Source organism: Podarcis cretensis, assembly GCF_951804945.1.
Source record: "Podarcis cretensis genome assembly, chromosome: 11".
Lineage (NCBI taxonomy): Eukaryota > Metazoa > Chordata > Lepidosauria > Squamata > Lacertidae > Podarcis > Podarcis cretensis.
In genome coordinates, this window is record NC_137180.1 from 57,514,215 (window position 1) to 57,539,816 (window position 25,602).

At 45.3% G+C, this 25,602-nt stretch overlaps 1 protein-coding gene across 5 annotated transcripts in view; it reads left to right on the top strand.

Moving 5' to 3' along the window:
* The window catches only part of LOXHD1 (lipoxygenase homology PLAT domains 1), a 200,075-nt gene that overhangs the window by 130,192 nt on the left and 44,281 nt on the right, over positions 1-25,602 (top strand). For 4 of the 5 annotated variants that reach the window (XR_013843347.1, XM_079994659.1, XM_079994661.1 and 1 more), the window contains 4 exons: positions 1,379-1,533; positions 2,180-2,389; positions 12,682-12,796; positions 15,092-15,300. Coding sequence is in view for 4 of the 5 variants with exons in the window: in XM_079994659.1 (XP_079850785.1) it covers positions 1,379-1,533; positions 2,180-2,389; positions 12,682-12,796; positions 15,092-15,300 (689 nt within the window). In the remaining variant the exon portion in view is untranslated. The remainder of the gene's footprint in view (positions 1-1,378; positions 1,534-2,179; positions 2,390-12,681; positions 12,797-15,091; positions 15,301-25,602) is intronic. The other variant, XM_079994662.1, reaches the window with a different exon arrangement.

Here is a 25,602-nt window from a genome sequence, read left to right on the forward strand (position 1 = left end):
ACCTCTGATCTACAAAATAGGTATAAGGGGAGGGGAAGGGAGATGGAATTGGAGGTGGGGTAGACCAGAATAATATGTAATTACTGCAGCTATGTGTACACTTTGCAGGATTTTTTTTCACGGGAGCACTCAAAAAATGCAATCCATTTGGCCAAAGTGGTATAATCCATGCTAGCTCAGGATTCTACCGCCTCATTCGACTGTGCTGTGTTTCTAGGGACAGGTCTGTGCTTTAAAGCGCCATCTCAGAGCACTTTTCCCCCTTTGCCCTGGCACTTTCGCTGAGGAAACCTACCCTTTACTGCTGAATCGGGGCAAAGAGCAATCTGCAGAAAACACGAACTGCCATTTGTTCTGATTCAGCATTAAAGAACGGGTTTTCATAGGGAACCTGTCGGTGCAAAAAAAAGGGGGGCACTTTAAAGTGCAGACTGTTCCTAGAAAGCACAGGGCATAAGGCAACTGTGCGTGAGCCCTTAGACTCATGGTAAGTTTGTGTTTGTTGCTGCATTGTGTGTGCAGCAGCCCCATAGTCTTAGATTCAACCCATGATCTTATAAATAAATAAAAGACTGTCTTAAGGGGAGGGGAAAGGTTGCCGTCTCAGCATGAATGACAGTGTAAACAAGTGCTTACAAGCTGCGTTAAAGCCAAATCAAATATTGAATAATGAGCGTTCATAATAGTATCCTCTTCATTGATGATTTTCCATTTTCCCTCAAGTGCCCCTTTTGGAGCAGTTAATTTTCCTTTATGTTTCATCTTGTTTCTTTCAAGCAAGCCCTTTTTTAAAAAGAGAGAGGGAGGGAGGGAGGGAAGGAGTGCTAGACTAAATAAAATGCTTTCAAAATCCATTATGTCTTAGATTTCTTTCTAGCACTCTGCAGGAATGTTGCTGGAACTTGGAGAGCATTGAAAGAAGGCAGCTGACACATGCCTGGTGCCTATATCTGAGCAAGCCTTGCTTTTTCCAACAAAAACTCACCAGGCTCATGTCCGTCCTTTCCAGAACACTTACAAAGAGCTTAAAACTGAGTTGGAGAAATGGGTATTTTTCTTAGCCACCTTCTAACTCAGTGGTAGATCACCTGCTTTGTGCATGAAATGTCCTGGGTTCAACCCTCAACTTCTCCCATTGAAAGGTGTCTGGTTGTGGGGTTGGAAAACAGATTTCCTTGAGACCTTGTGGGAAACGGATGCCAAATTGCATTGCAAGGTTAGATGGACCAAGGGCCTAACCTGCTACAAACTAGCTTCCTTTGTTCATTCATAAATGATTGCAAGCTAGGATCAGTTGAAGGCTGCTCATCTAGTCACTGATGTCAGTGCCCTGAAAGCCTCCATTAAAACACGATCTTCTCCTTCCCACTCTGCCCAGTTCATACGTACAAGATTAGCGTTTTCACCGGCGATATTTTCGGCGCTGGGACGGATGCCAGCGTGTTCTTGACGATATATGGAGACCTCGGAGACACAGGGGAGAGACAACTCAGCAGCTCTGAAACGAACATGAACAAGTTCGAAAGAGGACAGGTATCGATCGAACTGAGTATTCTTCATCAAACGTCTTGATAAGAGAGAAGTACAGCTTTTGTGCTTCTAGAAACGTAAGGAAAAACTCTGTCCCTGCACACAGCCTTCCCAGAAAAAAAATCAACACACACACCCGATCTTCAGTTACTGTATTTTTCGCTCTATAAGATGCACCAGACCATAAGACACACCTAGTTTTTGGAGGAGGAAAACAAGAAAAAAATATTCTGAATCCCAAAAGCCCCCAAGAGCCTTTAAAGGACCTTTAAAGAGGACCTTTAAAGACTGACGGGCTGCCCTTCTCCCTCCTTGGGGAAAAGCCCCCAAGAGCCGCACACACGCTCCACACAGCTCTTTAAAGCCTCCCGCCTGCATTCGCTCCATAAGACACACACACATTTCCCCATACTTTTTAAGAGGGAAAAAGTGCATCTTGTGGAGCGAAAAATATGTTAGTTAAGGAAACACAAGTTACATACCCTCATGGTACACATTAAATGCAGGTCTCATGGAATCACAGTGTGAGTGCAAAAAGGCCAGGGCTTAAGTCTCAGACTCCTTGGATCTTAGCCACTGTGCACTTTTCTGCTTGCGTAACAAACAGAACCTTGAAGAATTGTTCCTTTTTCTGTTCCATTCTCCCCAGGAAGACATCTTCTCAATCCAAGCCGTGGACCTTGGCGCTGTCTTCAAAATCAACATTCGGCATGACAACACAAACCCAAGGCCGGATTGGTACCTAGAGAAAGTAGAGATCCTGAATGACAACACAGAAGAATTGTTCCTGTTTCCGTGCGAACGTTGGCTCTCGAGGAAGAAGGAGGACCTGATGATAGAGCGGGTCCTTTTTGAAAAAGTAAATCACAATATTTACTTAGGAGGCTGTAGGGCCCCAATGTCCTAGAGGTTTGTAGGGCTGGGAGGCACAGGGGGTTTTATGTTAAGGTTCAGATGTGGTACGAAAGAGAAATGGCTGTTTGTGATGTACCGTATTTTTCACTCCATAAGACGCACCAGACCTAAGACACACCTAGTTTTTAGAGAAGGAAAGGGGGAAAGCCCCATTTTTTGAGGATCAGCTCAAAGTTGTGCGGCTTCTTTCGCAAAGGGGGAAAGCACCATTTTTTGAGAACAGCTCAAAGTTGTTGAGCTTACTTTGCAAAGGGAAAAAATCCTGTTTTTATGGGGTTCAACTCACAGTTCTGCAGCTTCTTTAGGAAAGGAAAGGGAGCCGTTTCTAGAGTTCCAGACAGATAATCTAATCAGCCAGTCACATGTCGCTGGGGAAACAATCAGCCTCCTTCTGCAGAACAATCAACAATGGAGGCCTGGGCAAGGAGCTGGGGCCAGAAGGGGAGCCAGTGATCGACCACACATTCGCTCCATAAGACGCACAGACATTTCCCCTTACTTTTTAGGAGGAAAAAAGTGCATCTTATGGAGTGAAAAATTCGGTACAATCTTGCTTTTAGCTCAGTTGCCAAACCAGAGGCGGCCAGGGTTGTAAGAAGGCAACAATTTCCATTCCAACCATAACATTCCTTTTGATGGAATGGAAGCATCAAAACATTGTTTCAAAAAGTCATTAACTGTGTATTGTTTGTGGACAAAGGGAGCATCGACACTTCGGCTTGTCCCGTACCTAGAAAGGATGGCTTTGAGCGGTTTTGTCCTTGCTCCTCTCCTTTCCCAGGGAAAGCCTGCTCTTTAGTGCTAAATCGGAGGAAACATCAACCCAGAGAAAGCCTGAATTGCTGTTTACTCCAATTGAGGGCTAAAGAGGGGTTTCCCCTCTGGGGAAAACAGCAGGAAAAGAGTTTTTAAAAACAACAACTATGTGAAGGCAAGCCAGTAATATTTGCTTTACTGATTTCAGTTCATGAACACACTAACTGCCCCAATTTCTTCTTGCCTTTCTTTCCTTTTGTAAGAGTTCCCGCAAACAAAATATTTATTTTTTAAATTTACATCTACTGAGCGAGAGAAATCCAGAATTCAAGGGCTCAGAAAGCAGAGGTTTGCAGAAAGAAAAGAAAGGGGAAAGTGGGGGCCAAATAGAACTAGCAGATATAAAATATTTTTAAAAGGTTGAAGAACCTGCCAACTACAGAAAATAAGGAATTATCTCCTTCCACATCCCTTCAAGGCACATTGGTGATCCTCACCATCATTTTCTGAGTCTTATTTTGCCACTTCTCTTCTTACTTTTCAAATTCTTTTGGAGTTCTGCCTACAACCCCAGAGGTGACAGAGGACAAAAGTAAATTTGTGTGTATATTATGTATTGCCAGTGTAATTTTAACAGTGAGAGGCAGGGAACAGGCAACATTTTGCCCAGAATATCTAAGTACTGGGCAGGGAAAAGATGGGCCCAAAGTAGGCAGGGGGAAAGCCCAAACCAAACTGGCAAAGGATGAAGATGTGGCTTCTTTCCTGGCTAGGTCGCTACCAAACAGGACAAGTGGGGGAGGGGGCATGGCCGAGGGAGAAAGCAGGTGCCTTAAGGAGAGTGCTTGTGGCAGATTAGGGATGCGGGTGGCGCTGTGGGTTAAACCACAGAGCCTAGGACTTGCCGATTGGAAGGTCAGCGGTTCGAATCCCCGCGGCGGGCTGAGCTCCCGTTGCTCGGTCCCTGCTCCTGCCAACCTAGCAGTTCAAAAGCACATCAAAGTGCAAGTAGATAAATAGGTACCGCTCCAGCGGGAAGGTAAACGGCGTTTCCATGTGCTGCTCTGGTTCACCAGAAGCGGCTTAGTCATGCTGGCCACATGACCCAGAAGCTGTACTCTGGCTCCCTCAGCCAATAAAGTGAGATGAGCGCCGCAACCCCAGAGTCGGTCACGACTGGACCTAATGGTCAGGAATCCCTTTACCTTTTGTGGCAGATTAAGAACCCTGGTGGGCCAGATTAGGCTCATAGCTTTCCCATACCTGGTGATGAAAGGCAGGTAAGAACAGTGGTGGAGCAAGGTGGGTGCAGCCTGCCCTGGGTGCCATCTTTGAGTGGGAATGACAAAATCCCAGCTGGGCCCGATTGTGGCTGTGCCAGATCGCACCCCCCGGCAGTGCCGCCATGCCAGATCATGCCCCCCGGCCTGGCTGCCACGGCGGAGCGCACCCCCTCAACTGGGTCTGGAGTTGCAGGGGGTGGCGCACGGTTACCTCACACTCCTGGCTGGAGGAGGCAGGTACGGGGGAGGACAGGAAGGAGGCAGGAATGGGTGCTGCGCCCCCCATCCTGTCCCTCCCTGTGGGTGGTTCGCACCACCCCAGGTGCCAGAGAGGCTTCCTCCGCCACTGGGTGAGAAATCTAATAAAGAATAACTGAACCACATGAACCCATTTTACCCTGCTACACCAGTTAAGTGTCTGGAAGCGGCTGGAGGATGGGTGGCAGCTAACAGATTGAGGTTGAATCCTGACAAGACAGAAGTATTGTTTTTGGGGGGGACAGGAGAGGAGGACTCCCTGGTCCTGAATGGGGCAACTGTGCCCCTGAAGGACCAGGTGCACAGCCTGGGAGTAATTTTGGACTCACAGCTGTCCATGGAGGCACAGGTCAATTCTGTGTCCAGGGCAGCTGTTTATTAGCTCCATCTTGTACACAGGCTGAGACCCTACCTGCCCGCGGACTTTCTCACCAGAGTGGTGCATGCTCTGGTTATCTCTTGCTTGAACTACTGCAATGCGCTCTATGTGGGGCTACCTTTGAAGGTGACCTGGAAACTACAACTAATCCAGAATGCGGCAGCTAGACTGGTGACTGGGAGTGGCTGCCAAGACCACATAACACCGGTCTTGAAAGATCTACACTGGCTCCCAGTACGTTTCTGAGCACAATTCAAAGTGTTGGTGTGACCTTTAAAGCCCTAAATGGCCTCGGTCCAGTATACCTGAAGGAGCATCTCCACCTCCATCATCCAGCCCAGACACTGAGGTCCAGTGCCCGATGGCCTTCTGGCAGTTCCCTTCCTGCGAGAAGCCAAGTTACAGGGAACCAGGCAGAGGGCCTTCTTGGTAGTGGCACCCGCACTGTGGAACACCCTCCCACCAGATGTCAAAGAGAACAACAACTACCAGACTTTTAGAAGACATCTGAAGGCAGCCCTGTTTAGGGAAGCTTTTAATGTTTAATAGACTATTGTATTTTAATATTCTGTTGGGAACCACCCAGAGTGGCTAGAGAAACCCAGCCAGATGGGTGGGGTATAAATAATAAATTAGTATTATTATAACTGAGAGTTTAAAAATATAGCATCGTGATCTTTTTAGCTATGATTCCTGCATGGCAGGTGATCAGACCCTTTGGGTCCTTTCCAACTCCACAGTTCTATAATTCTATGAAGGCAGGTGGCGAATCTTCCAAAGATCTGTGTTGGCTGGATAGCTCAGTTGGTTACAGCATGGTGCTGATAACGCCAAGGTTGCAGGTTCGATTCCCATATGGGACGGCTGCATATTCCTGCATTGCTAGGGATTGGACTAGATGATCCTCAAGCTCCCTTCCAACTCTTCAACTCTATGATTCTGCGATCTTCTTTGCTAGCTAGATTTAGGGATTGTCTGAAGCCATTTGCCAGTTCTTGGAGTATCTTCAAAGAACTATGTGAACACAAAATTCTCCCGCTTCAGCACCCTGTGTTTGTTCCTTTGTGTGGCGAGTTCCCGGTCCCCCCCCCCAGTGGAAATAAAGACACATGACACAATTATTAAGGTTAGTGGGCTAAATAAGGCTACAACTTTATTGGTTACAGGTGATGAGCGGTATTGGCTTAGGACTATATCCTAACCGACTATATCCAACTTCAGCCCATCCGCTTGAAGTCCGGGAAGGGTTAGCCACCACTAGGGGGAGTCCTGCTGATGCACATCAACTAGGAACTCCCCCGGGGTCACCACTCGGGGGTGTGCCTTAGGCCCTCACCTCCATAGGCTTCAGACAGGGCCACGGCCACCAGAATCCTTTATCGGACTACCCTTCAATATTCGGGGCAGGTGATGGCGCTTCCTCCCCTCTACATAACAATACCAATACCAATGACTAACCACCAATACGAAGAAAGTTGTGACGATTTGCTACGAGGTAGGCAAAAACCAAGTGGCTGGTGCCAATTTGCCAAGTGGAAAAATTCCTACCAGGCCCCTCAATGGCGACCAACCAAGGTTTATAGCAAGGTCAAGGAACGAAAACCTTAAAGGGTGGGAGGGTGGGAAACAGGAGCAGCTGGAGACGGCAAAAGAGGGAGATCCCCGGCCACGCCCACATTAAATAGGGCAGGCCACGCCCCCAGATCCAGCCGATTGGCTTGCCAGGGGGTGACGCGGCTGGGGATTCCCCCAATCGCGCAACACCACCTCCTTTGCAGGGCGGAAGTGGCTTTTTCAGCTGCCGCTTAAACCCATTTCTCCACCCCAGCTACAGCAACCAATCAATCATAATAGAAAGAAAGGGGGTGTTAATGTTTTGGGATAGCTCTTCAAATAAGAAACTTCTGGAAATTCCCAGAAGTAGCTGAAACTAGTTTCACTGTGTCACTGTGCTCTTGGTGGTTATTAGTGTAGCTGCAGGCATTCTGTTATAACTTAATTTTCTCGGGCAGCATCTCTTCTTATTTTGGGCAATTAGCTGTGACACCTGGTAAAAGCCATCTTTAAAGCATCCTTGCTTTCTCCTCCTGGAACTGTCCGCAGCCAGAGTCCAGGCTTCTGCAAGCGAATTGATGATGGAAACACCATGGTTGGCTCTCTGAAAAAAGCTATATTTTTATCTCCAGTGCGTCAGTACTGCAGTGAGATTCCTGGGGAAAATAGGACCTATTACCTGCTGTTTCCAGCAGAGCACCATATCAGGTTTCGGTGATTGAAGGGGAAAGACTTCCGTTTCAGAGAGGCAAGATTCACAGCAAGGATCAAAGACCAGCTCTTGGTTATAATTCAAGACTGAATTGCAAACAAAAACCAACCCAAAACAAAAACCCAGCATGTCTTAAGAGCGTTTGTTGTGATGCCTTTTCCCAATACCTCCAAATTACTCTGTCAGATGTTAGCAAGGCAGGTCAAACGCTGGGTAAAAATGCCGCACTTTCATAGCACTAGCTGCAAGCTGCAAAAGGAGGCCGTTTGGGCTGTTTTTGGGTGCATAGGGGGCTGGAATCAAAGAACTGGGTGCAAACCACAAAGCCACTTCCTGATGTCCCTCCCAGCTGGGGCTAGTTGGCTGGTAGTCAATGTCTTTTTGTTCCCCAAAGTCCCCTGGAGCAACACTGTGGCCCATTCCATGCACTGCAGCAAAACATCGTTAATAGTTTTCCACAAACATCACTATCTGGGGCTCTTCATTTTCTTCCCTCTGAGACTTGGAGGAGACAAACCTTTTGATCTCTTGGATGTGACGGTTTGCCATTACATCCAACCCAAGGATCCTGGCTTGTTTTGCTCCAACAGACTACCCAAAATGGAAGCTTGGCTGAAGATTGTGGGTGGTCTGAAGAAAAACAAGGCATGACCTATTGTTTAAGAGTAAGTCTACACCAGGGTTTTGTGGTTTGTTTCTTTCCAGCGTGAGTGGGGAAGAGTAAATCAGAAATATTTAGCTTGTTCACAGTAAGACATACAGTGGTACCTCTGGTTAAGAACTTAATTCGTTCTGGAGGTCCATTCTTAACCTGAAACTGTTCTTAACCTGAGGTACCACTTTAGCTACTGGGGCCTCTAGCTGCCACCACGCAATTTCTGTTCACATCCTGAAGTAAAGTTCTTAACCCAAGGTAGTATTTCTGGGTTAGCAGAGTCTGTAACCTGAAGTGTCTGTAACCCGAGGTACCACTGTATTATTATTATTATTATTATTATTATTATTATTATTATTATTACTATTACTATTACTATTACTATTACTATTACTATTACTATTATTATTATTAATATACTGCCCTATACGCAGGGGTCTCAGGGTGGTTCACAGAATAAAATCAAGATATAAAACCACAAAATACATAATAAAAATCCAAAATACAAATACAAAAAATACAAAAAACCAACAACAACCCAATAGACGCCCCCCCAAAAAACCCCTACATTTTAAAAGGGCATGGGATGTAAATCAGATCAACCAAAGGCCTGGTTAAAAAAGAACGTTTTTGCCTGGCATCCAAAGGTGTATAATGAAGGCGCCAGGTGAACTTCCCTGAGGAGAGCATTTCTCAGACAGGGAGCCACTGCAGAGAAGGCCCTGTTCTTGTGTTGCCACCCTTCAGAGCTCTCGAGGAGGAGGCACACGAAGGAAGGCATCAGAAGATGATCGCAGGGTCTGGGTAGGTTCATACGGAAAGAGACGGTCCTTGAGGTATTGCTGTCCTTGAGCCATTTCAGAATTTATAGGCAGTGGCAGAGGAAGGGGTGTGTGGTGGGTGCGGGTCGCCCCGGGTGTCATCACTGAGGGGGGTGACAAAAATATGAGTTTTCTTTTTAAAAAAATTAGGCTCACGAAACTTTTAAGTTCAGTCAAGAAACCCCGACTTTTGCGCTCCCGTTCCTAAAGATGGGAAGGGCAACTCTCATTTTGCGTCCTCTTCCTCCCCCAAGATTTGAGCCAAAAGTTCTCTTCCTCAAAGACACAGCAGGCATAGCTGATTCAGAGAGCAAGTCAAATGTCAAGTAGCATTTCCCTTCTGTGAACAGGAAGCCAGCCAAGCCAGCAGTTGTTCTGTTCCTGAAAGAAGAGATACAATCCTGTTCATGGCTCAACTCTTCCATTGCTCCTGCAAGCAGCCTGTTGGTGGGGTGAGGGCAGAGTAGGTCTACCTGCACCTCAGCATTTAGAAAAAGCAAACTGGGCAGAAATAGAGCATCTCCTGAAGAGCAGTGTGAAATGTGTCCATCTCTAAATGATGCCCCTTGGGTATTAATTCCACAATAAAACAGTGAAAAAGCCTTCTCTCTACACAGCTGCCTTCAGATGTCTTCTAAAGGTTGCATAGGTACTTATCTCCTTGGCTTGGGGTAGCATAACTCCATACCCTGCAAAATTTCTCTGACGGAAATAGGGATGTCCTAAGGAAAAGAGGCTTGCCGATCAGAAAGTTGGCAGTTCAAATCCCCGCGACGGGGTGAGCTCCCATTGTTTGGTCCCTGCTCCTGCCAACCTAGCAGTTCGAAAGCAAGTCAAAGTGCAAGCAGATAAATAGGTACCGCTCCAGCAGGAAGGTAAAGGGCGTTTCCGTGTGCTGCTCTGGTTCGCCAGAAGCGGCTTAGTCATGCTGGCCACATCACCTGGAAGCTGTACGCCGGCTCCCTCGGCCAATAAAGTGAGATGAGTGCCGCAACCACAGAGTCTGTCATGACTGGACCTAATGGTCAGGGGTCCCTTTACCTTTAAGGAAAAGAGGAGGGATGCGGGTGGCGCTGTGGTCTAAACCACAGAGCCTACGGCTTGCTGATCAGAAGGTCAGTAGTTTGAATCCCACGACGGGGTGAGCTCCCGTTGCTCGGTCCCTGCTTCTGCCCACCTAGCAGTTCTAAAGCACGTCAAAGTGCAAGTAGATAAATAGGTACTGCTCTGGCCGGAAGGTAAATGACGTTTCCATGTGCTGCTCTGGTTCGCCAGAAGCGGCTTAGTCATGCTGGCCACATGACCCAGAAGCTGTCTGTGGACAAATGCCAGCTCCCTCGGCGTATAGAGCGAGATGAGCGCGCAACCTTAGAGTCGTCCGTGATTGGACCTAACGGACAGGGGTACATTTACCTTTAAGGAAAAGAGGGACATTCTGGGATCACACCAGGAACCTGATTTGAATCAGATTTATTGCCTGAATTTATTTTTTATTTTTTTTAGATTTATAGCCTGAATTAAATCAGGTTTCTGTAAATCTGGGACCGTCTGTGGAAAACAGGGACACTTGGAAGGTCTGGAACTAACTCCAAATGTTAGTACTGGGAAGGGAAGGGAGTGGTATCTGTCTCCACATCAGCATAATTTAATATGGCCCAGAAACTTATGCAAAATCATGTCCTTAGCACTGACTTTTCATCCACTTGATGATGACTCATAAGCTTCTTCTTTTTTGCCAAGGCTTTGCTTTTGGCACCATTAGTCTCTCCTGGTGAAAAGTCTGTGGCTTCCATGTGTGAAAGAAAGAAAGCTTATTTCTGACTGCCACAGCCACTGAAAACCAGGAGCTAATTAGAATTCTAAGTATGTGGATTAATTAACGGGATCAAAATTAATAGGCAGCGCTCGGCCTTTTACTCAGAAACTGCCTTGTACTGCAGTTGAGCGGAGCTGGTTGACTTTGTAAGGGCTTGTTCTACAGGGCAGAGCGATGTTTTAATTGCACGTTATGACTGAAACGATTGCATATTAACACTGGGGCAAATGGAGACACCCCAGGGATGAGCTTCATGGGTTGCATCCAGTACATGTAGCCTGCCAAGGGCCCGGTGGGACCAGGCTTACTTAGCCGCTATTATTAATTCCTTTTAAGGAGGCAAAACTAATTAGGTTTAATAAAAACAATTTCAACGAACATGCAGGGGGATTTTCTTTTATTTTTAAACATTTAGTCATGCTATTACACCAGCCCCCAAACCCCCAAGAATTTTTGTGGCTGTTTCTCATTCCGATCACAGTTTTCACTGCACAAAATGCTTTGGAATAATTGGCTCATTTCTGCTTGCAAAGCGTTTCGGCGAGTCAAATCATACCCAAGTGTCTGGAGCTGCTGGGCTCTGTGGACAACTGCCTCATGTGGCGAGTCACTGAACTGCAGGTAGAACTTTCTCAGGACCTTCAAGAACTGGATTGACTCCACTCATCTAGGAGTGAGTGGATCCTTCTGGGCGGAAAGGACGATAAAAGAGCGTTTGCTGTTCCAGCTGAGATTTGGCTCTGTTGGCTAAGGAGCCATTGGAACATAGACACTGTGTTCCCATTGTTCCTTTGGAGAGATAAAAAGTTGGGTTAAGCCAGAATCGGTGGCTGAATAGCAGAGACAGAGGAACAGAGGTTTTATGGGCAGGAGGGCATTTTCCTTTTGCAGAGAGTCCCAGGGGCCAGATTGCAAGAGCTTTAGGCCACTGGGCCTAAGGTTTATCACCTCTTTCTAAGAGGATTTCTACTAGGACATTTTTGTTGTTTAGTCATTTAGTCGTGTCCGACCCTTCATGACCCCATGGACCAGAGCACGCCAGGCACTCCTGTCTTCCACTGCCTCTCGCAGTTTGGTCAAACTCATGCTGGTAGCTTCAAGAACACTGTCCAACCATCTCGTCCTCTGCCGTCCCCTTCTCCTTGTGCCCTCCATCTTTCCCAGCATCAGGGTCTTTTCCAGGGAGTCTTCTCTTCTCACGAGGTGGCCAAAGTATTGGTGCCTCAGCTTCACGTTCTGTCCTTCCAGTGAGCACTCAGGGCTGATTTCCTTCAGAACGGATAGGTTTGATCTTCTTGCAGTCCATGGGACTCTGAAGAGTCTCCTCCAGCAAAGCATCAATTCTTTGGCGATCAGCCTTCTTTATGGTTCAGCTCTCACTTCCATACATCACTACTGGGACTATGACATATTCCTCTGAAAGCAAGGAAGGCTTCTTACTCAGATGTATTGCTTCCTATCTGAATTTAATCAGCTGATACTCACAGACTTGATCAATTAAGATTTAACTAGGTGGCAGCCCTGGTTAAAACAGAACTGGTTGGAGGACTTGCAGGCTTTTTCGTTGATTTTCTTTATAACATTTGTGTCCTTCCCCTTCAAAAAGTTCTAATTTTATCTACCTGACAGTCCTGAGAGGTAGGTTATTTGGGGGGTGGGGAAGCAAGAGAGATTTGCCAAAGGGCACACAGTGAGCTCTATGAGTGAGTGAGGATTCGAACCCAGAGTTTGCTCCAAGTCCAAAATAAATCCTGCCTTTAACCAGTTTGCCTAGGTGCATAGAAGCAGCGTTGTAGAATGAGGGCCTCCTCCCACAAATCATTTGTATATATATATTCATATCCCATTAATCACATTGTACTCGGTAAACAGCTGACTTGGAATAACCCATACCAGGAATTGCGGTAATATTGTTCCTTGGGGTGTGGAGAAACTTCTTCCGACTTTGCTGGGAAGGCTGGGCCTGTTAAGTCCCCTGAATGTATTTTCTCTCTCCCATTAGAACTATGATCCTGACAAAAAAACCGCCGGTGACTCATCCCTGAGCCGGGACAACAATGCCAACGTGAAGGATAAGAAAACAGACAGTTCGGGTGAATCTCCTCCGGAAGGGCCATGTAAGGATATGGTGCACTGCAGTGGGAAGAGGGCAGGCAGACGGCCATTTGGCACTTGAACATGTGACTTTGTAGGGTTGGAGTAGAGATTTCAGTCAGTTCGCTGCAATTCCCCAAGTACTTTGACCACCAGCCCCTCTTACCAGGAAACTCTGGGAATTGTAGCTCGATGAGAGGAATAGGGGTCTCGTAACAACTCCCCTATGACTTCTCCCAAAGAATCCTGGGAGTTGTAGTTCATTAAGGGCACTGAGGGTTGTTACGTGACGCCCCCCCCCCCCCTTATCTCTCCACAGAGCTGCAGTTCCCAGAGTGGTTTAACAGCCCATTTCTCTTCCCAGAGAACTTTGGGAATTGGAGCTCTGTGAGGGGATTAGAGGTTTCCTAACAACCAACCAGCACGGGTGGCGCTGTGGTCTAATCGACCGAGCCTAGGGCTTGCCGATCAGAAGGTCGGTGGTTCGAATCCCCACAATGGGGTGAGCTCCCGTTGCTCGGTCCCTGCTCCTGCCAACCTAGCAGTTCGAAAGCACGTCAAAGTGCAAGTAGATAAATAGGTACCGCTCCGGCGGGAAGGTAAATGGCGTTTCCGTGCATTGCTTTGGTTCGCCAGAAGTGGCTTAGTCATGCTGGCCACATGACACGGAAGCTGTACACCGGCTCCCTAGGCCTATAGAGCGAGATGAGCGCCGCAACCCCAGAGTCGGCCACGACTGGACCTAATGGTCCCTTTACCTTTAACTTTACCTTAGTCAGAGGGAGAAGACTGTGGGGAAGAGGTGTCAGAAGCTGGAGAGGTTACAGGGCTTAAGTGAGCAGGGAGAGTCTGTGGCAGAGAGAGTCCAGAATCAGAAACAGAAGCCGAGCAGGAGAGGAGGGAGGCCAAGATGGGTCAGGCTAGTGAAGAGGCATGGGTGTCTCCCCCTCCTGCTGTGGCAAGCTTTCCCCTCCCAGTCTCCCAGAACCAGGAGAGGCATGAAACAGGGGGCAGCAAAGACAAACATGCAGCTTGCTTGGGGGAAGAAACCCTGGAGAGGAGAAGACACAGACAGCTGTGTACTTGAGTCATGGCAACTGCTTCATGGGAACAAGACCTACCGGAGATGAGTTGTTGTTCACATAATAATAATAATAATAATAATAATAATAATAATAATAATTTATTATTTATACCCTGCCCATCTGGCCTGACACTGCTGTGTAGATCCTGTTTTGCTAGTAAGAGTTGACCACAAGTTGCTCAGTGTGATTTACTGCTGGCTCATGCCTGTCAACACGGGACGCGGGTGGCGCTGTGGGTTAAACCACTGAGCCTAGGGCTTGCCGATCAGAAGGTTGGCAGTTCGAATCCCTGCGACGGGGTGAGCTCCCATTGCTCAGTCCCTGCTCCTGCCAACCTAGCAGTTCAAAAGCACATCAAAGTGCAAGTAGATAAATAGGTACCGCTACGACGGGAAGGTAAACGGAATTTCCGTGTGCTGCTCTGGCTCACCAGAAGCGGCTTAGTCATGCTGGCCACATGACCCAGAAGATGTCTGTGTACAAATGCCGGTTCCCTCAGCCTATAGAGCGAGATGAGCGCCGCAACCCCAGAGTCGTCCGCGACTGGACCTAATGGTCAGGGGTACCTTTACCTTTACCTTTTAACAACCAACCCCTAGCCCCTATCAATGACTGGTTGGATGCAGAGGAATGGGGAGGGTACCAGCTGGGGAACCCCCAAGGGAAGAAGGCTCAGAGCCTGAGGTCTGGTGGTGGGTTGATGACGAGTAGTCAGGGGGAGAAGGGCTTGCAGATCAGGAGGTTGGCGGTTCGAATCCCCGTGAATGGGTGAGCTCCTGTTGCTCGGTCCCTGCTCCTGCCAACCTAGCAGTTTGAAAGCATGCCGGTGCAAGTAGATAAATAGGTACCGCTCCGGAAGCTGTCTGCGGACAAACGCTGGCTCCCTCAGCGTGTAGAGTGAGATGAGCGCTGCAACCCCAGAGTTGGTCACGACTGGACCTAATGGTCAGGGGTCCCTTTACCTTTACATGCCTGTCAGCACCCTTAACAAATGACAATTCCGTGGATTCTTTGAGAGAAGCAATGGGTGTTTAAAGTGGTATGATGATGCCTTAAATGCATAGTGGAGACAGGGTCTCACTGTCCCTGGCAGTGGCTCCCCAAAGTCTCGGTCAAAGAACCCATGAATAGACCTCATGTCTGAAATCCTTTACCTGCAGATGCCAAGGATTAAACATGGAACCTTCCCACACCCTCCACCATTCACTTGCCTTATTCTTCCTTTCTTTCCAGTAATTCCTTACCACATCATTGTCACCACGGGTGCCGAGCTGGGTTCAGACACCGACAGCCGAGTCTATATCATCATTTCAGGTCCCCGGAAGCTGCAGACGGGCCGGCTGTGGCTTGACCTCCCGGATGGACAGACTGAGTTTGCAGATGCCTCCGTGGAGAAATTCTCCGTCATGGGACTGGATGTTGAAGAAGTAAAAAGTATGGAGGTAACTGTACAAGTGAAGAGTGAGGTCTGGGAGTGTTGGTGTTGTGGGCCTTTGACCCAAACTTCTCCCCAAAGAGGGCAGAGCAATTGGAGGCTGTACTGAAACAAGGCATCCCAAGTACGTCTCTTTATAGCTGTCAACCGTCCCTTATTTGGCGGGAAAGTCCCTTATCCCAGCGCTGTGTCCCGCTGCTGTCCCTTATTGATGATGTCCCTTAAATTTCCCGGGTTTCAAAGGAAGCAGCTCCTCTCCCTCCCTCCCTGCCGGCCAGGGAGGAGGGAGGCTCCAACTGTGTTGCTTGGCTGCGTTGCTCACCCAGTAAGGAGTCTAAGAACGACTGAGGGGGTGGAGCTTGCATTCCTTGTGCCAATCAAATTGGCCGCTTTGCCTGGGGACTCGCCTTTGCTCAGCACTTCCCAGCGGAGAGGTGACGGTGGTTTTCCTTGCTGCATCCCCTTTGCTGGGTTGCTGCGCTGTGGGAACCACCTCTTGAGGCTTTGTTTGGCTGCTGGCTGGGCTTTCTGCCTTTGGCTTGGAGCGGCTCAGAAGTTGAACATACCTGTGCTTGGAAAATCCCTTATTTTGGCTGCTGATCCCTTATTTTCAAGGCTGCTGGTCCCTTATTTTCTTATTTTCTTTTTTTAAATAATTTTTATTCATTTTTCAAACACATAATAAAAACAAAGCAGAAAGCAGAAAATCAAAACACAAAACAAAAACATACAAAACATTTAAACAAATATAACTTCAAAATTGTATTTTCATACCCTTCTTTCCTTCGACTTCCCCATACCTCCCCATCCCTGCATCCTTGTTTGGTAATTCTTTAGCAACCCTTTGGTCAATTTATCCTGATTCCCTTTCATTAAATTTCCTTTAGTTTTTTTAGTTACAGCTGTAATTCTCTGTTTCTTACCCCTTGACATCTTAGCATTCCTCGATTTTGCAACAGTTTTTAAGGTATATTTTAAATTTCTTCCAGTCCTCTTCCACTGTCTCCTTCCCCTGGTCATGGATTCTGCCCGTCATCTCGGCCAGTCCCATAAAGTCCATCACCTTTGTTTGCCATTCTTCCAGAGTAGGTAGTTCTTGCATCTTTCAATACTTCGCCAGTAGAATTCTTGCTGCTGTGGTAGCATACATAAAGAAAATCCTATCCTTCTTTAACACCAATTGGCCAACCATGCCCAAGAGAAAAGCCTCTGGTTTCTTAGGAAAAGTCCACTTAAGGACTTTCTTAATTTCATAATAGATCATTTCCCAGAAAGCTTTAATCTTCGGGCAGGTCCACCAAAGGTGGTAAAAAGTACCTTCAGTCTCATTACATTTCCAACATTTATTATTTGGCAAATGATAGATTTTTGCAAGCTTGACTGGGGTCATGTACCACCGATAGATCATTTTCATAATGTTTTCTTTTAAAGCATTACATGCAGTAAATTTAATACCGGTAGTCCATAACTGTTCCCAGTCAGCAAACATAATATCATGACCGATGTCTTGTGCCCATTTAATCATAGCTGATTTCACCGTCTCGTCCTGTGTGTTCCATTTCAACAGCAAATTATACATTCTTGATAAGTTCTTAGTATTGGGTTCTAACAATTCTGTTTCTAGTTTTGACCTCTCTTTCTGGAATCCTATTTTCCTGTCCTGTTTAAATGTCTCATTTATCTGATGATAGTGCAACCAATCTCGAACTTTGGGCTTTAATTTCTCGTAACTCTGAAGTTTAACCCTTTCACCATCATATTCTAAAATTTCACAATATTTTGGCCATTTAGAGTCCATATTAAGCTTTTTCACTTCCTTAGCTTCCATTGGTGACACCCACCTGGGAGTTTTACTTTCCAACAAATCTTTATATCGAATCCAAACATTATACAATGCTTTCCTTACAATATGGTTTTTGAAGCCTTTATACACCTTTGCCTTGTCATACCATAAATATGCATGCCAACCAAAGCTATTATCATACCCTTCCAGATCCAAAATGTCCGTGTTCTCAAGAAGTAGCCAGTGTTTCAACCAGCAAAAAGCTGCCGATTCATAATAAAGTCTTAAGTCCGGCAGGGCAAACCCCCCTCTATCTTTTGCATCAGTTAAAATCTTAAATTTTATTCTGGGCTTTTTGCCCTGCCAGACAAATTTTGATATGTCTTTCTGCCACTTCTTGAAACAGTCCATCTTGTCCAAAATTTGCAACGTCTGAAATAAAAATAGCATTCTAGGCAATACATTCATCTTAATAGTAGCAATTCGGCCCAACAAGGAAAGTTTCAACCTTGACCATATTTCTAGATCTTTCTTTACTTCTGACCAACATTTTTCATAATTGTCCTTAAATAAATTCACATTCTTAGATGTTAAGTTTATCCCCAGGTATTTCACTTTTTTCATTATTTCCAAACCTGTTTCATTCTGAAATCTCTCTCTTTCCTCCATTGTTAAATTTTTTTCCAACACTTTCGTTTTTTGTTTGTTCAGTTTAAAACCTGCTACTCGACCAAATATTTCAATTAATTCTAATACTCTTTTAGTACTAGTGTCTGGCTGTTGCAGGGTCAGTACTAGATCGTCTGCAAATGCTCTTAGTTTGTAGTGTCTAACTCCGACCTGAATTCCTTTAACCAACTGGTCCTTTCTAATCATGTTTAACAAAACCTCCAGGACTGATATAAAAAGCAAAGGGGATATTGGGCATCCCTGCCATGTACCTTTTTCTATGAATATTTCTTCCGTTACCACATTGTTTACAATTAACTTAGCTTTTTGTTTAGAATATATTGCACCTATACCGTTTTCAAAACCTTGGCCTACCCCCATCCCTTGGAGATTCTTCTTCATAAAGCTCCAACAAATATTGTCAAAGGCTTTCTCCGCATCCACGAAAATCAGAACAGCCTTCCTGTTAATGTTAATCCATATTAAGTAAAGATATAGGGTGGTAGTTTCTAACCTGGTTCTTCTCAGTCTCTGTTTTCGGTATAAGTGAGATGAAAGCCTCTTTCCACGATTCAGGTGCCTTTTTCCCCTCCAAAATTTCATTACAAACTTCCTTCAGTGGTTGTATTAGCCATTCCTTCAGCACTTTATAATATTTAGCCGTCAAACCATCTGGTCCTGGTGATTTTCCCAATTGCATATTCTGAATGGCACCCTCTATTTCTTGTTCTGTTATTTTCTCATTCAAGATCATTGTTCTGAGATTTTTGGTAGGCCATATTTTTTAATAAATTCTTCTATTTCTTGTTCGTTAACTGGCCCTTGTGCATACAATTTCTTAAAAAAGCTTTGAAAACAATTACTTATCTCATTAGGTTTGTAGATAATTTTTCCATCCATTTCTAGACTTGTCACAGTATTCAATTTCTGTCTCTTTTTCAATTGCCATGACAGAAGTTTCCCACATTTATCTGCTGATTCAAAAGTCTTTTGTCTCATTTGCTTAATTTTCCATTCTATTTCTTGATTCATGAGTTCCATGTATTGCATCTGATAAAACTTTATTTCTCTCAAAATCTCATGGGACTTTGGTTTGGACCTCAATTTCTTTTCTCCTTCTTTCATTTTTTCTAAGATTTTTTCTTTCCTCTCATTTTGTTTCTTCCTCTTTATGGAGTTCTGTTGAATTAGGAAACCTCACATCACGGCTTTGCTTGCATCCCAAATTGTTCTTTTCTCCACCTCTGTTCTCAAATTTATCTCAAAGTAATCTTTCAGTGTTTTTAGGGCCTTCTTATAAATCTCTTCATCTCTAAATAGGGTGTCATTCATTCTCCATCTAAAGGATCCAGTTGTTGTTAATTTCATCTCCATCTTTATGGCGTTATGGTCGGAGCAGGTTTTTGGGCAGATTTCTACTTTTTTTGTTCTTGGCGCCAGGCTACTAGAAACCCAAATTTGGACATGGACAAGAATCGACCTTATTTTCAAATCTGTAAGTTGACAGCTATGCGTCCCTTAGAGTTGGGGGACCTTTGCCCCCCAAATGTCACTGAACTGCAGCTCCCATTGGCTCCAGCAAGCATTGCCAATGGCTATGGTTGATGGGAGTTGTAGTTCAGTGTCATCTGGAGGGCCAAAACATCCTCCCAGCCTACATATATGAAGCTGCCATAAATTGTTTCAGATGATTGGTCCGTCAAGTCCAGTATTGCCTGTTTTGATTAGCTGTAGCTCTCTGCAGTCTCCCACAGAGATAGCAGAGGTTGAACATGGTGCTTTTTCATGGAGCTGCGGGTCTTCCCATCAGCAGTGTGTGTTTTGTGCTAAAAAGTGCTGCAGTGGAGTGTGTGTGCCATTGCGCCACAAGATGGTGAGATGGTCACTGTCTTAGATGGCTTTCAAAGCAGAGTGAGGTAAACAAATGGAGGGGGGAAAGCCCATCGATGACTACAAGTCATTGTGTCCAATGGGAAACTTCTGACTTCCAGTGAGGCAACATGGTGGGCGCCACGGCAGCGAGCAGCTCCTGAACCCAGCCAGAACCAACTGCCCTACCAGGCTGGCTCTGGGCTGCTGAGACTGCCACTGCCGCCGCCACTACCGAAGGGGAACCAGGGATGCCTGGCGCATCAACTGGGGGAGCTGCTGACCCCCCGACCCAAATTGAGCCGGGTGCGAGTGCGCCCGGCCACCAGGCTGACTGTCCAGTGGAGCTCTGGGACCAGGAAAACCCCAGAGCTAACGCGAAAAGAAAGGGGAGAGGAGAAAGAGGAGAGAGAAAGAATAAATTAATAATAATAATAATTTATTATTTATACCCCACCCATCTGGCTGGGCTTCCCCAGCCATTCTGGGCGGCTTCCAACAAAATATTTAAATACAGTAATGCATCAAACATTAAAAGCTTCCCTAAACAGGGCTGCCTTCAGATGTCTTCTAAAAGTCTGGTAGTTGTTTGACATCTGGTGGGAGGGTGTTCCACAGGGTGGGCGCCACTACCGAGAAGGCCCTCTGCCTGGTTCTCTGTAACTTGGCTTCTCGCAGTGAGGAAACTGCCAGAAGGCCCTGGGAGTTGGACCTCAGTGTCCAGGCAGAACGATGGGAGTGGTATACTGGACCAGGTATATAGGACCAAGGCTGTTTAGGGCTTTAAAGGTCAACACCAACACTTTAAAATGTGCTTGGAAACGTACTGGGAGCCAATGTAGGTCTTTCAAGACCAGTGTTATGTGGTCTCGGCGGCCGCTCCCAGTCACCAGTCTAGCTGCATTCTGGATTAATTGTTGTTTCCAGGTCATCTTCAAAGGTAGCTCCACGTAGAATGCATTGCAGTAGTCCAAGCGAGAGATAACCAGAGCATCCACCACTATGGCAAGACAGTCTGTGGGCAGGTAGGGAGAAAAAAGAAAGGAGCCCCAACATTGCCACTGCTGAGGAGAGAAGTAGGAGAGCACTGGGAGGGCAAGGACACATGGCCAAGCCCAGGTCCGACCCGAGCCTACGTCCCCAGTAACTAGCATCCCCCCCTTCAATGGGAAACCTCCATTGTTAGATGCAGGATATCTCGACTTCCGGGTTAGTGCCTCTGGCAGTGGCGGAGCTCCTCCGAACGGGAGGAACTTGCTCCGTGAAAAGTAGGGTCTGAACCGCCATGGCAAAGGCGGAGACCCACTGAAATCACAGGCGGAAGAAGCCTGTGAACTTGGGATTCGGCTGGCACCCTTTGCGCCTCCCCTACTCACGGGGAAACCCTGTTTTGGGGATCCGGAGTGACGTGGGGTGAGCGGCACGGTGCTTTGAATCGACTGCTTCTTTCACGGAGTGAAGCCGCATTGCTGCTGCCGGAGAGCGCTGACTTTTTCCTGTGGACAATTGGACTTTAAACAACAACCCGTGAGTAGTACGGAAAATTGGATCTTTAAATACCTTAATTTGACACTGAACGGGGAAGATTCAAAACAGGAAGTCAGCCTTCCCCTTTTGTAAATAGACTGAAGCAAAGAGCTTACAAGTTAAGGTCTTGGAAAGCCTTATGTAAAGGATTAAACTTCCATCGATTGAAATTATTAGACCCCCCTTGGAAGCAGGAGAAGAGGGGGGAAATTTTGGACCATGTATCCTGCAGGAGAGAGTGATTAGAATTAAATTGCCACTGCTCTGAACCTGGGAATGGACTGACAGTGATTGACGTTTTGGGAGAGTTCATTGACAGCAAAGAGAACGGATGTTGACAGTCGGTTGAATAAGAGAAATATATTGTTTCCATTGTCCGCTTCTGCGTACAATGGAAAAGTAACTGAAAATTGAAACCAACTTTACTTTTTGAACTTTCTTTGAAAGGATTGATACAAGTGGAGACTGTTTCCCTCTAGAGGGAGCTTTTGAAACTGTTACAAGAGTGGAGCTGGGAAATCTCCAGCTGCTTGATAAGAAGTGTGGGAACTAGAGATTGACCTTGGACATTCGAGAATGTCGACAGGAGAAGCCTTAGTAACTGCATTTTGCAAGATAAACTATTTGTTGGAACAGCTTCATAAAAAAAATGGATGTTATGATTACTAAAACTGACATTTTGGGACCAAAAGTGAGCACCAATACAGAAATTATTCAGGATTTGGCACAGGAATCTATTTTAGCAGGACAAATTGTTGAAAAGGAGAAGGAGAAAGTTGCTGTTGTCGAACCTAAAGCAATACAAGGGGGAGCCTTAGTCTTACAGAGGCAAATCGAAGACTATAAGTTGAGGCCCTTTATGATTGAAACTAGAAAAAGTCAGACTCTGAAGATCGGAGCCTGGCCTGGACTGGAAAAGAAAAGTTGGAAAGATCCCTCTATGCAGGGATTAACTGACTTTTGGAATATGGACTTGGGTCAGGAGGAGATTGGAGCTCGGGGGGCCTTTGGAGTTGGAGGAATTTTGAAATATGCCCTGAAATACTTTATGGATCCTAGCTTTAATTGTGGAAATTTGGCTGACCTGTTGAGAGGGAGTGGAGGTGTCGTTGGATTGGAGTTTCCTTGAGATCTGCTCTTTAGCATCAAAGAATATGAAGAAGAACTGCAGAAGGGACGTGGAAAAGAGTTAAGAGCCTCGGACATAAGATCTCCAGGTTGATGGACTGTATGGAGTGGACAGAAGTGTCTGGCAGAGCCCGAGACCGGGGAGAGGAGATGGTGGAAGAAGATTGGAAGATTTAAAGTCTATATATAGAAATATTGTAAAATTAATGAGTGACAGGAAAATGTTGGAATGAATTTTTATGGCCTTAGTAGAAATGCTATAAGGAGTTAAGCTTAAATAAGTATACTAATTTTAATGGAAATAAGATTAAAAATATGTTAAGACATTTATATGATAGAAAATGGAGAAAGATGGAAAGGAATTGCTGAAACAATTAATGGAAGTGGAATACAAAGAGGGAGGTGAGAGGAGGTCGATGATATAAGGGAATGAAAGTTAGAATATGGAAAAGGTATGATGTAAGTTTTTAAATTGTTTTTGTTTTGTTTTGTTTAGTTCATTGTGTTAGATAATGTGTTAAGGTTGTGTTTTGTATGGTTTATATATTGTATTGTATTGTTTTATTTTTTCTTGTTCTTGTTCTTTTTTTCTCTCTCTTGTCTCTTTTTCCTTTTTAAAAAGTAATAAATATTAGGGTTTTTTTTATTAAAAAGGATATCTCCCAGCACTACTATCTGGCAGCTGAAACTGCTGGGGAAGGGTGCTGTTTCCTTTGGTTGGTATTCAGCTAAGCTGGTATTCAGCAAACCCACGACTAAGCAGAATGTTCTGCTTTGGGTCTTCCCTAAGACAGCTGTTTAGTCACTGTGAAAAGCAAGGTGCTTGTTCCATATGGAGCTTGTTCTGAGCTATGAAGACTCTTCTTACTGCATGTGTGAGTGTGTGCCCGTGTTTGTGCATAGGATTGGTTGGTGTTGCACAACAAATCTGCTCCTCCGAAAGGCTGAACTGTTTGCAATAAGGAAAGTGATGGGGAAGTGAACTATAAAGCGTGGGATAACACTTGCATTGACACAAAATCATCTCATCTCCCCACAAACAAGTCAAAATGCATGGTCATTAAATAGCCAACATCATCTAATCTTCCTGCAAACAAATCCAGATGAATGCTAAATAAATAGGTCACCTAGTAGGGCCCAAGGAGGTATAGCAACTTTTTTGGGGGGAGGGGGTTTGGTATCCAGCGTAAAACTCAAAGTAGACCCATTGAAGTTAAGGAGCATGATTAAGGCTGCAATTCTAACTCTACTTACCTAGGAGTGAGGCTCCCTGAATTCAACAGGATTTACTTATGAGTAGACATGGTTAGGACTGCATTGCAACTTTGGTCCATAATTTCAGTGGGCTTACTCTCAGTAAAACCTAGTTGGCATGACCCCCAAATTTGCATTGATACGTATAAATTTCATATGCAAATTTCATGCAGCTTTGTATCCAGTTTTGCCTTCCTTTTTGGTGATGCAGTTCCTCTTTTTAGTGACGCGTAAGTAACTCCCTTACCTGTGCAGGTGGGAAGATGTCTTAGTTTGATGGCTTACAAATTGTGCATGCCTAACCAAATCCTATTCCTTTCCCTTCACCACACATCATCTGAATATGATTCCTGCAAAATATCCCAATGCAAAAATCACTTATATTTGGTGTGCATCTGTTTGGGTGGTGTGCGGCTCGGGGCGGTTCTCAGCTATGCAACCCCCCCCCCCCACTTTCAATCTATAAATGCTGTAAAAAAAAAAAATGAGAGAGACAATGATGACTTGACAAAGTGTTGCTCTCTATCAGAGATCGGATTCATAAATGGCCTGCAGCGAGGACGTCTTGTATAATTTCCTAGCTCGACATGGAAATTGTTTTCACAGCTTGCCAGACCTTGGGAGACCTCTCATAGGAGAGCATTAATCATGGCTCATAAGCAATGTGCACCAATCAGAGATCCCAGCGCAGGAACCCTTATACAACAAAGGGTTTGAGAAGCACAATTTGCATAGACAATCACTCCACTCAGCTTTATCCCCACCCCCCGCAAAATAAACCTTTGCTTTTTCCTGACGGCCATCTGCAGGCAGCGTGGTTGCTCTTCCATGCTATGCCTTCTGCTTCCCCCCGATTAAAATTATTGATTGTTTTTTTAAAAAAGCTAAAAGCAGGTATTTAAAAATATTCCAAATGATGAAAAGCAACAGCAGCTTAAAAAGGAATAAAACACACACAAACCTTCTGCAGATCTAGATAGATTTACCTGAGCAAATGTCGACCAGAAGGTGTTAAAGAAGGACCGAACATTTTTTATGTATGCAACAACGGCAGCAAGGATACTCATCGCTAAGCACTGGAAAACTCAAGATCTACCCACACTGGAAGAGTGGCAGATGCAACTGATAGACTATATGGAACTAGCCGAGATGACCGGCAGAATCCGAGACCTGGGAGAAGAGAAGGTTGAAGAAGATTGGAAGAAATTTAAGACCTATTTAAAAAAGTATTGCAATTTGGTTGAATGTTAAGATGGAGGCTAGATCATAAATAATTGACCACCACTAAACTAGATGCAATTAGGATGATAAGTGAGATTGAGGGAAAACTTTAAACCTTTGGGAGAATCATTAGATTATACTCTAAATGAATGGGACATAAGAATGTAAACAGGATGATAAATTGCGGGGAAGAATTGACAAAGATGCAAGTGGGAGCGGAAGATGTGAGGGAGTCTAAAGAAGTTAAGAAGTTATGTTATGATATATGTTACATTGTTTATTATATTTGCATTTATGTTTAAAAATTTCAATAAAAATTGATTTAAAAAAAAAAAAGATTTACCTGAGCAAAAATGTGTTAAGGAGGTGCCAAAAACAGACCGTGAATGCGCTTGTCCAAAGTCAAAAGGCAGGGAGTTACAAAGTTTAGGTGCCGCCGCATGAAAATGGATAGCAAATCTTACGTTGTACCTGTAACAGTGCCAGTTCTACGGATCAAAGCACTCTAGTGGGCATGTATGGGGTGAGGCAATTCAGCAGGCAGTGGCCTAGTATGGGGGGCATGGGATGGTTGCCCCGGGCACAAAATTGTTAGGGGTACAATACTTCAACACCCGGTACTGCTACAATCCAGCTTTGTGCTTCTATCGTTGGGCTCCGTTAAAAATTGTTTCTCTGTGTGAACTAGGAAGTGACTTCTCCAGACTACGGCATTATTCTTCTTTTTGTATCTCTGTGCCTGAGATCCCTGCGTGACATGGACACTGTTAAGCAGTTGAATGTGCATGCATACTCTGTCCGTTTCCGTCCCTTCCCGGTGTGGCCCTGGGCCCTGGCAACCCATGCTACACCACTGTC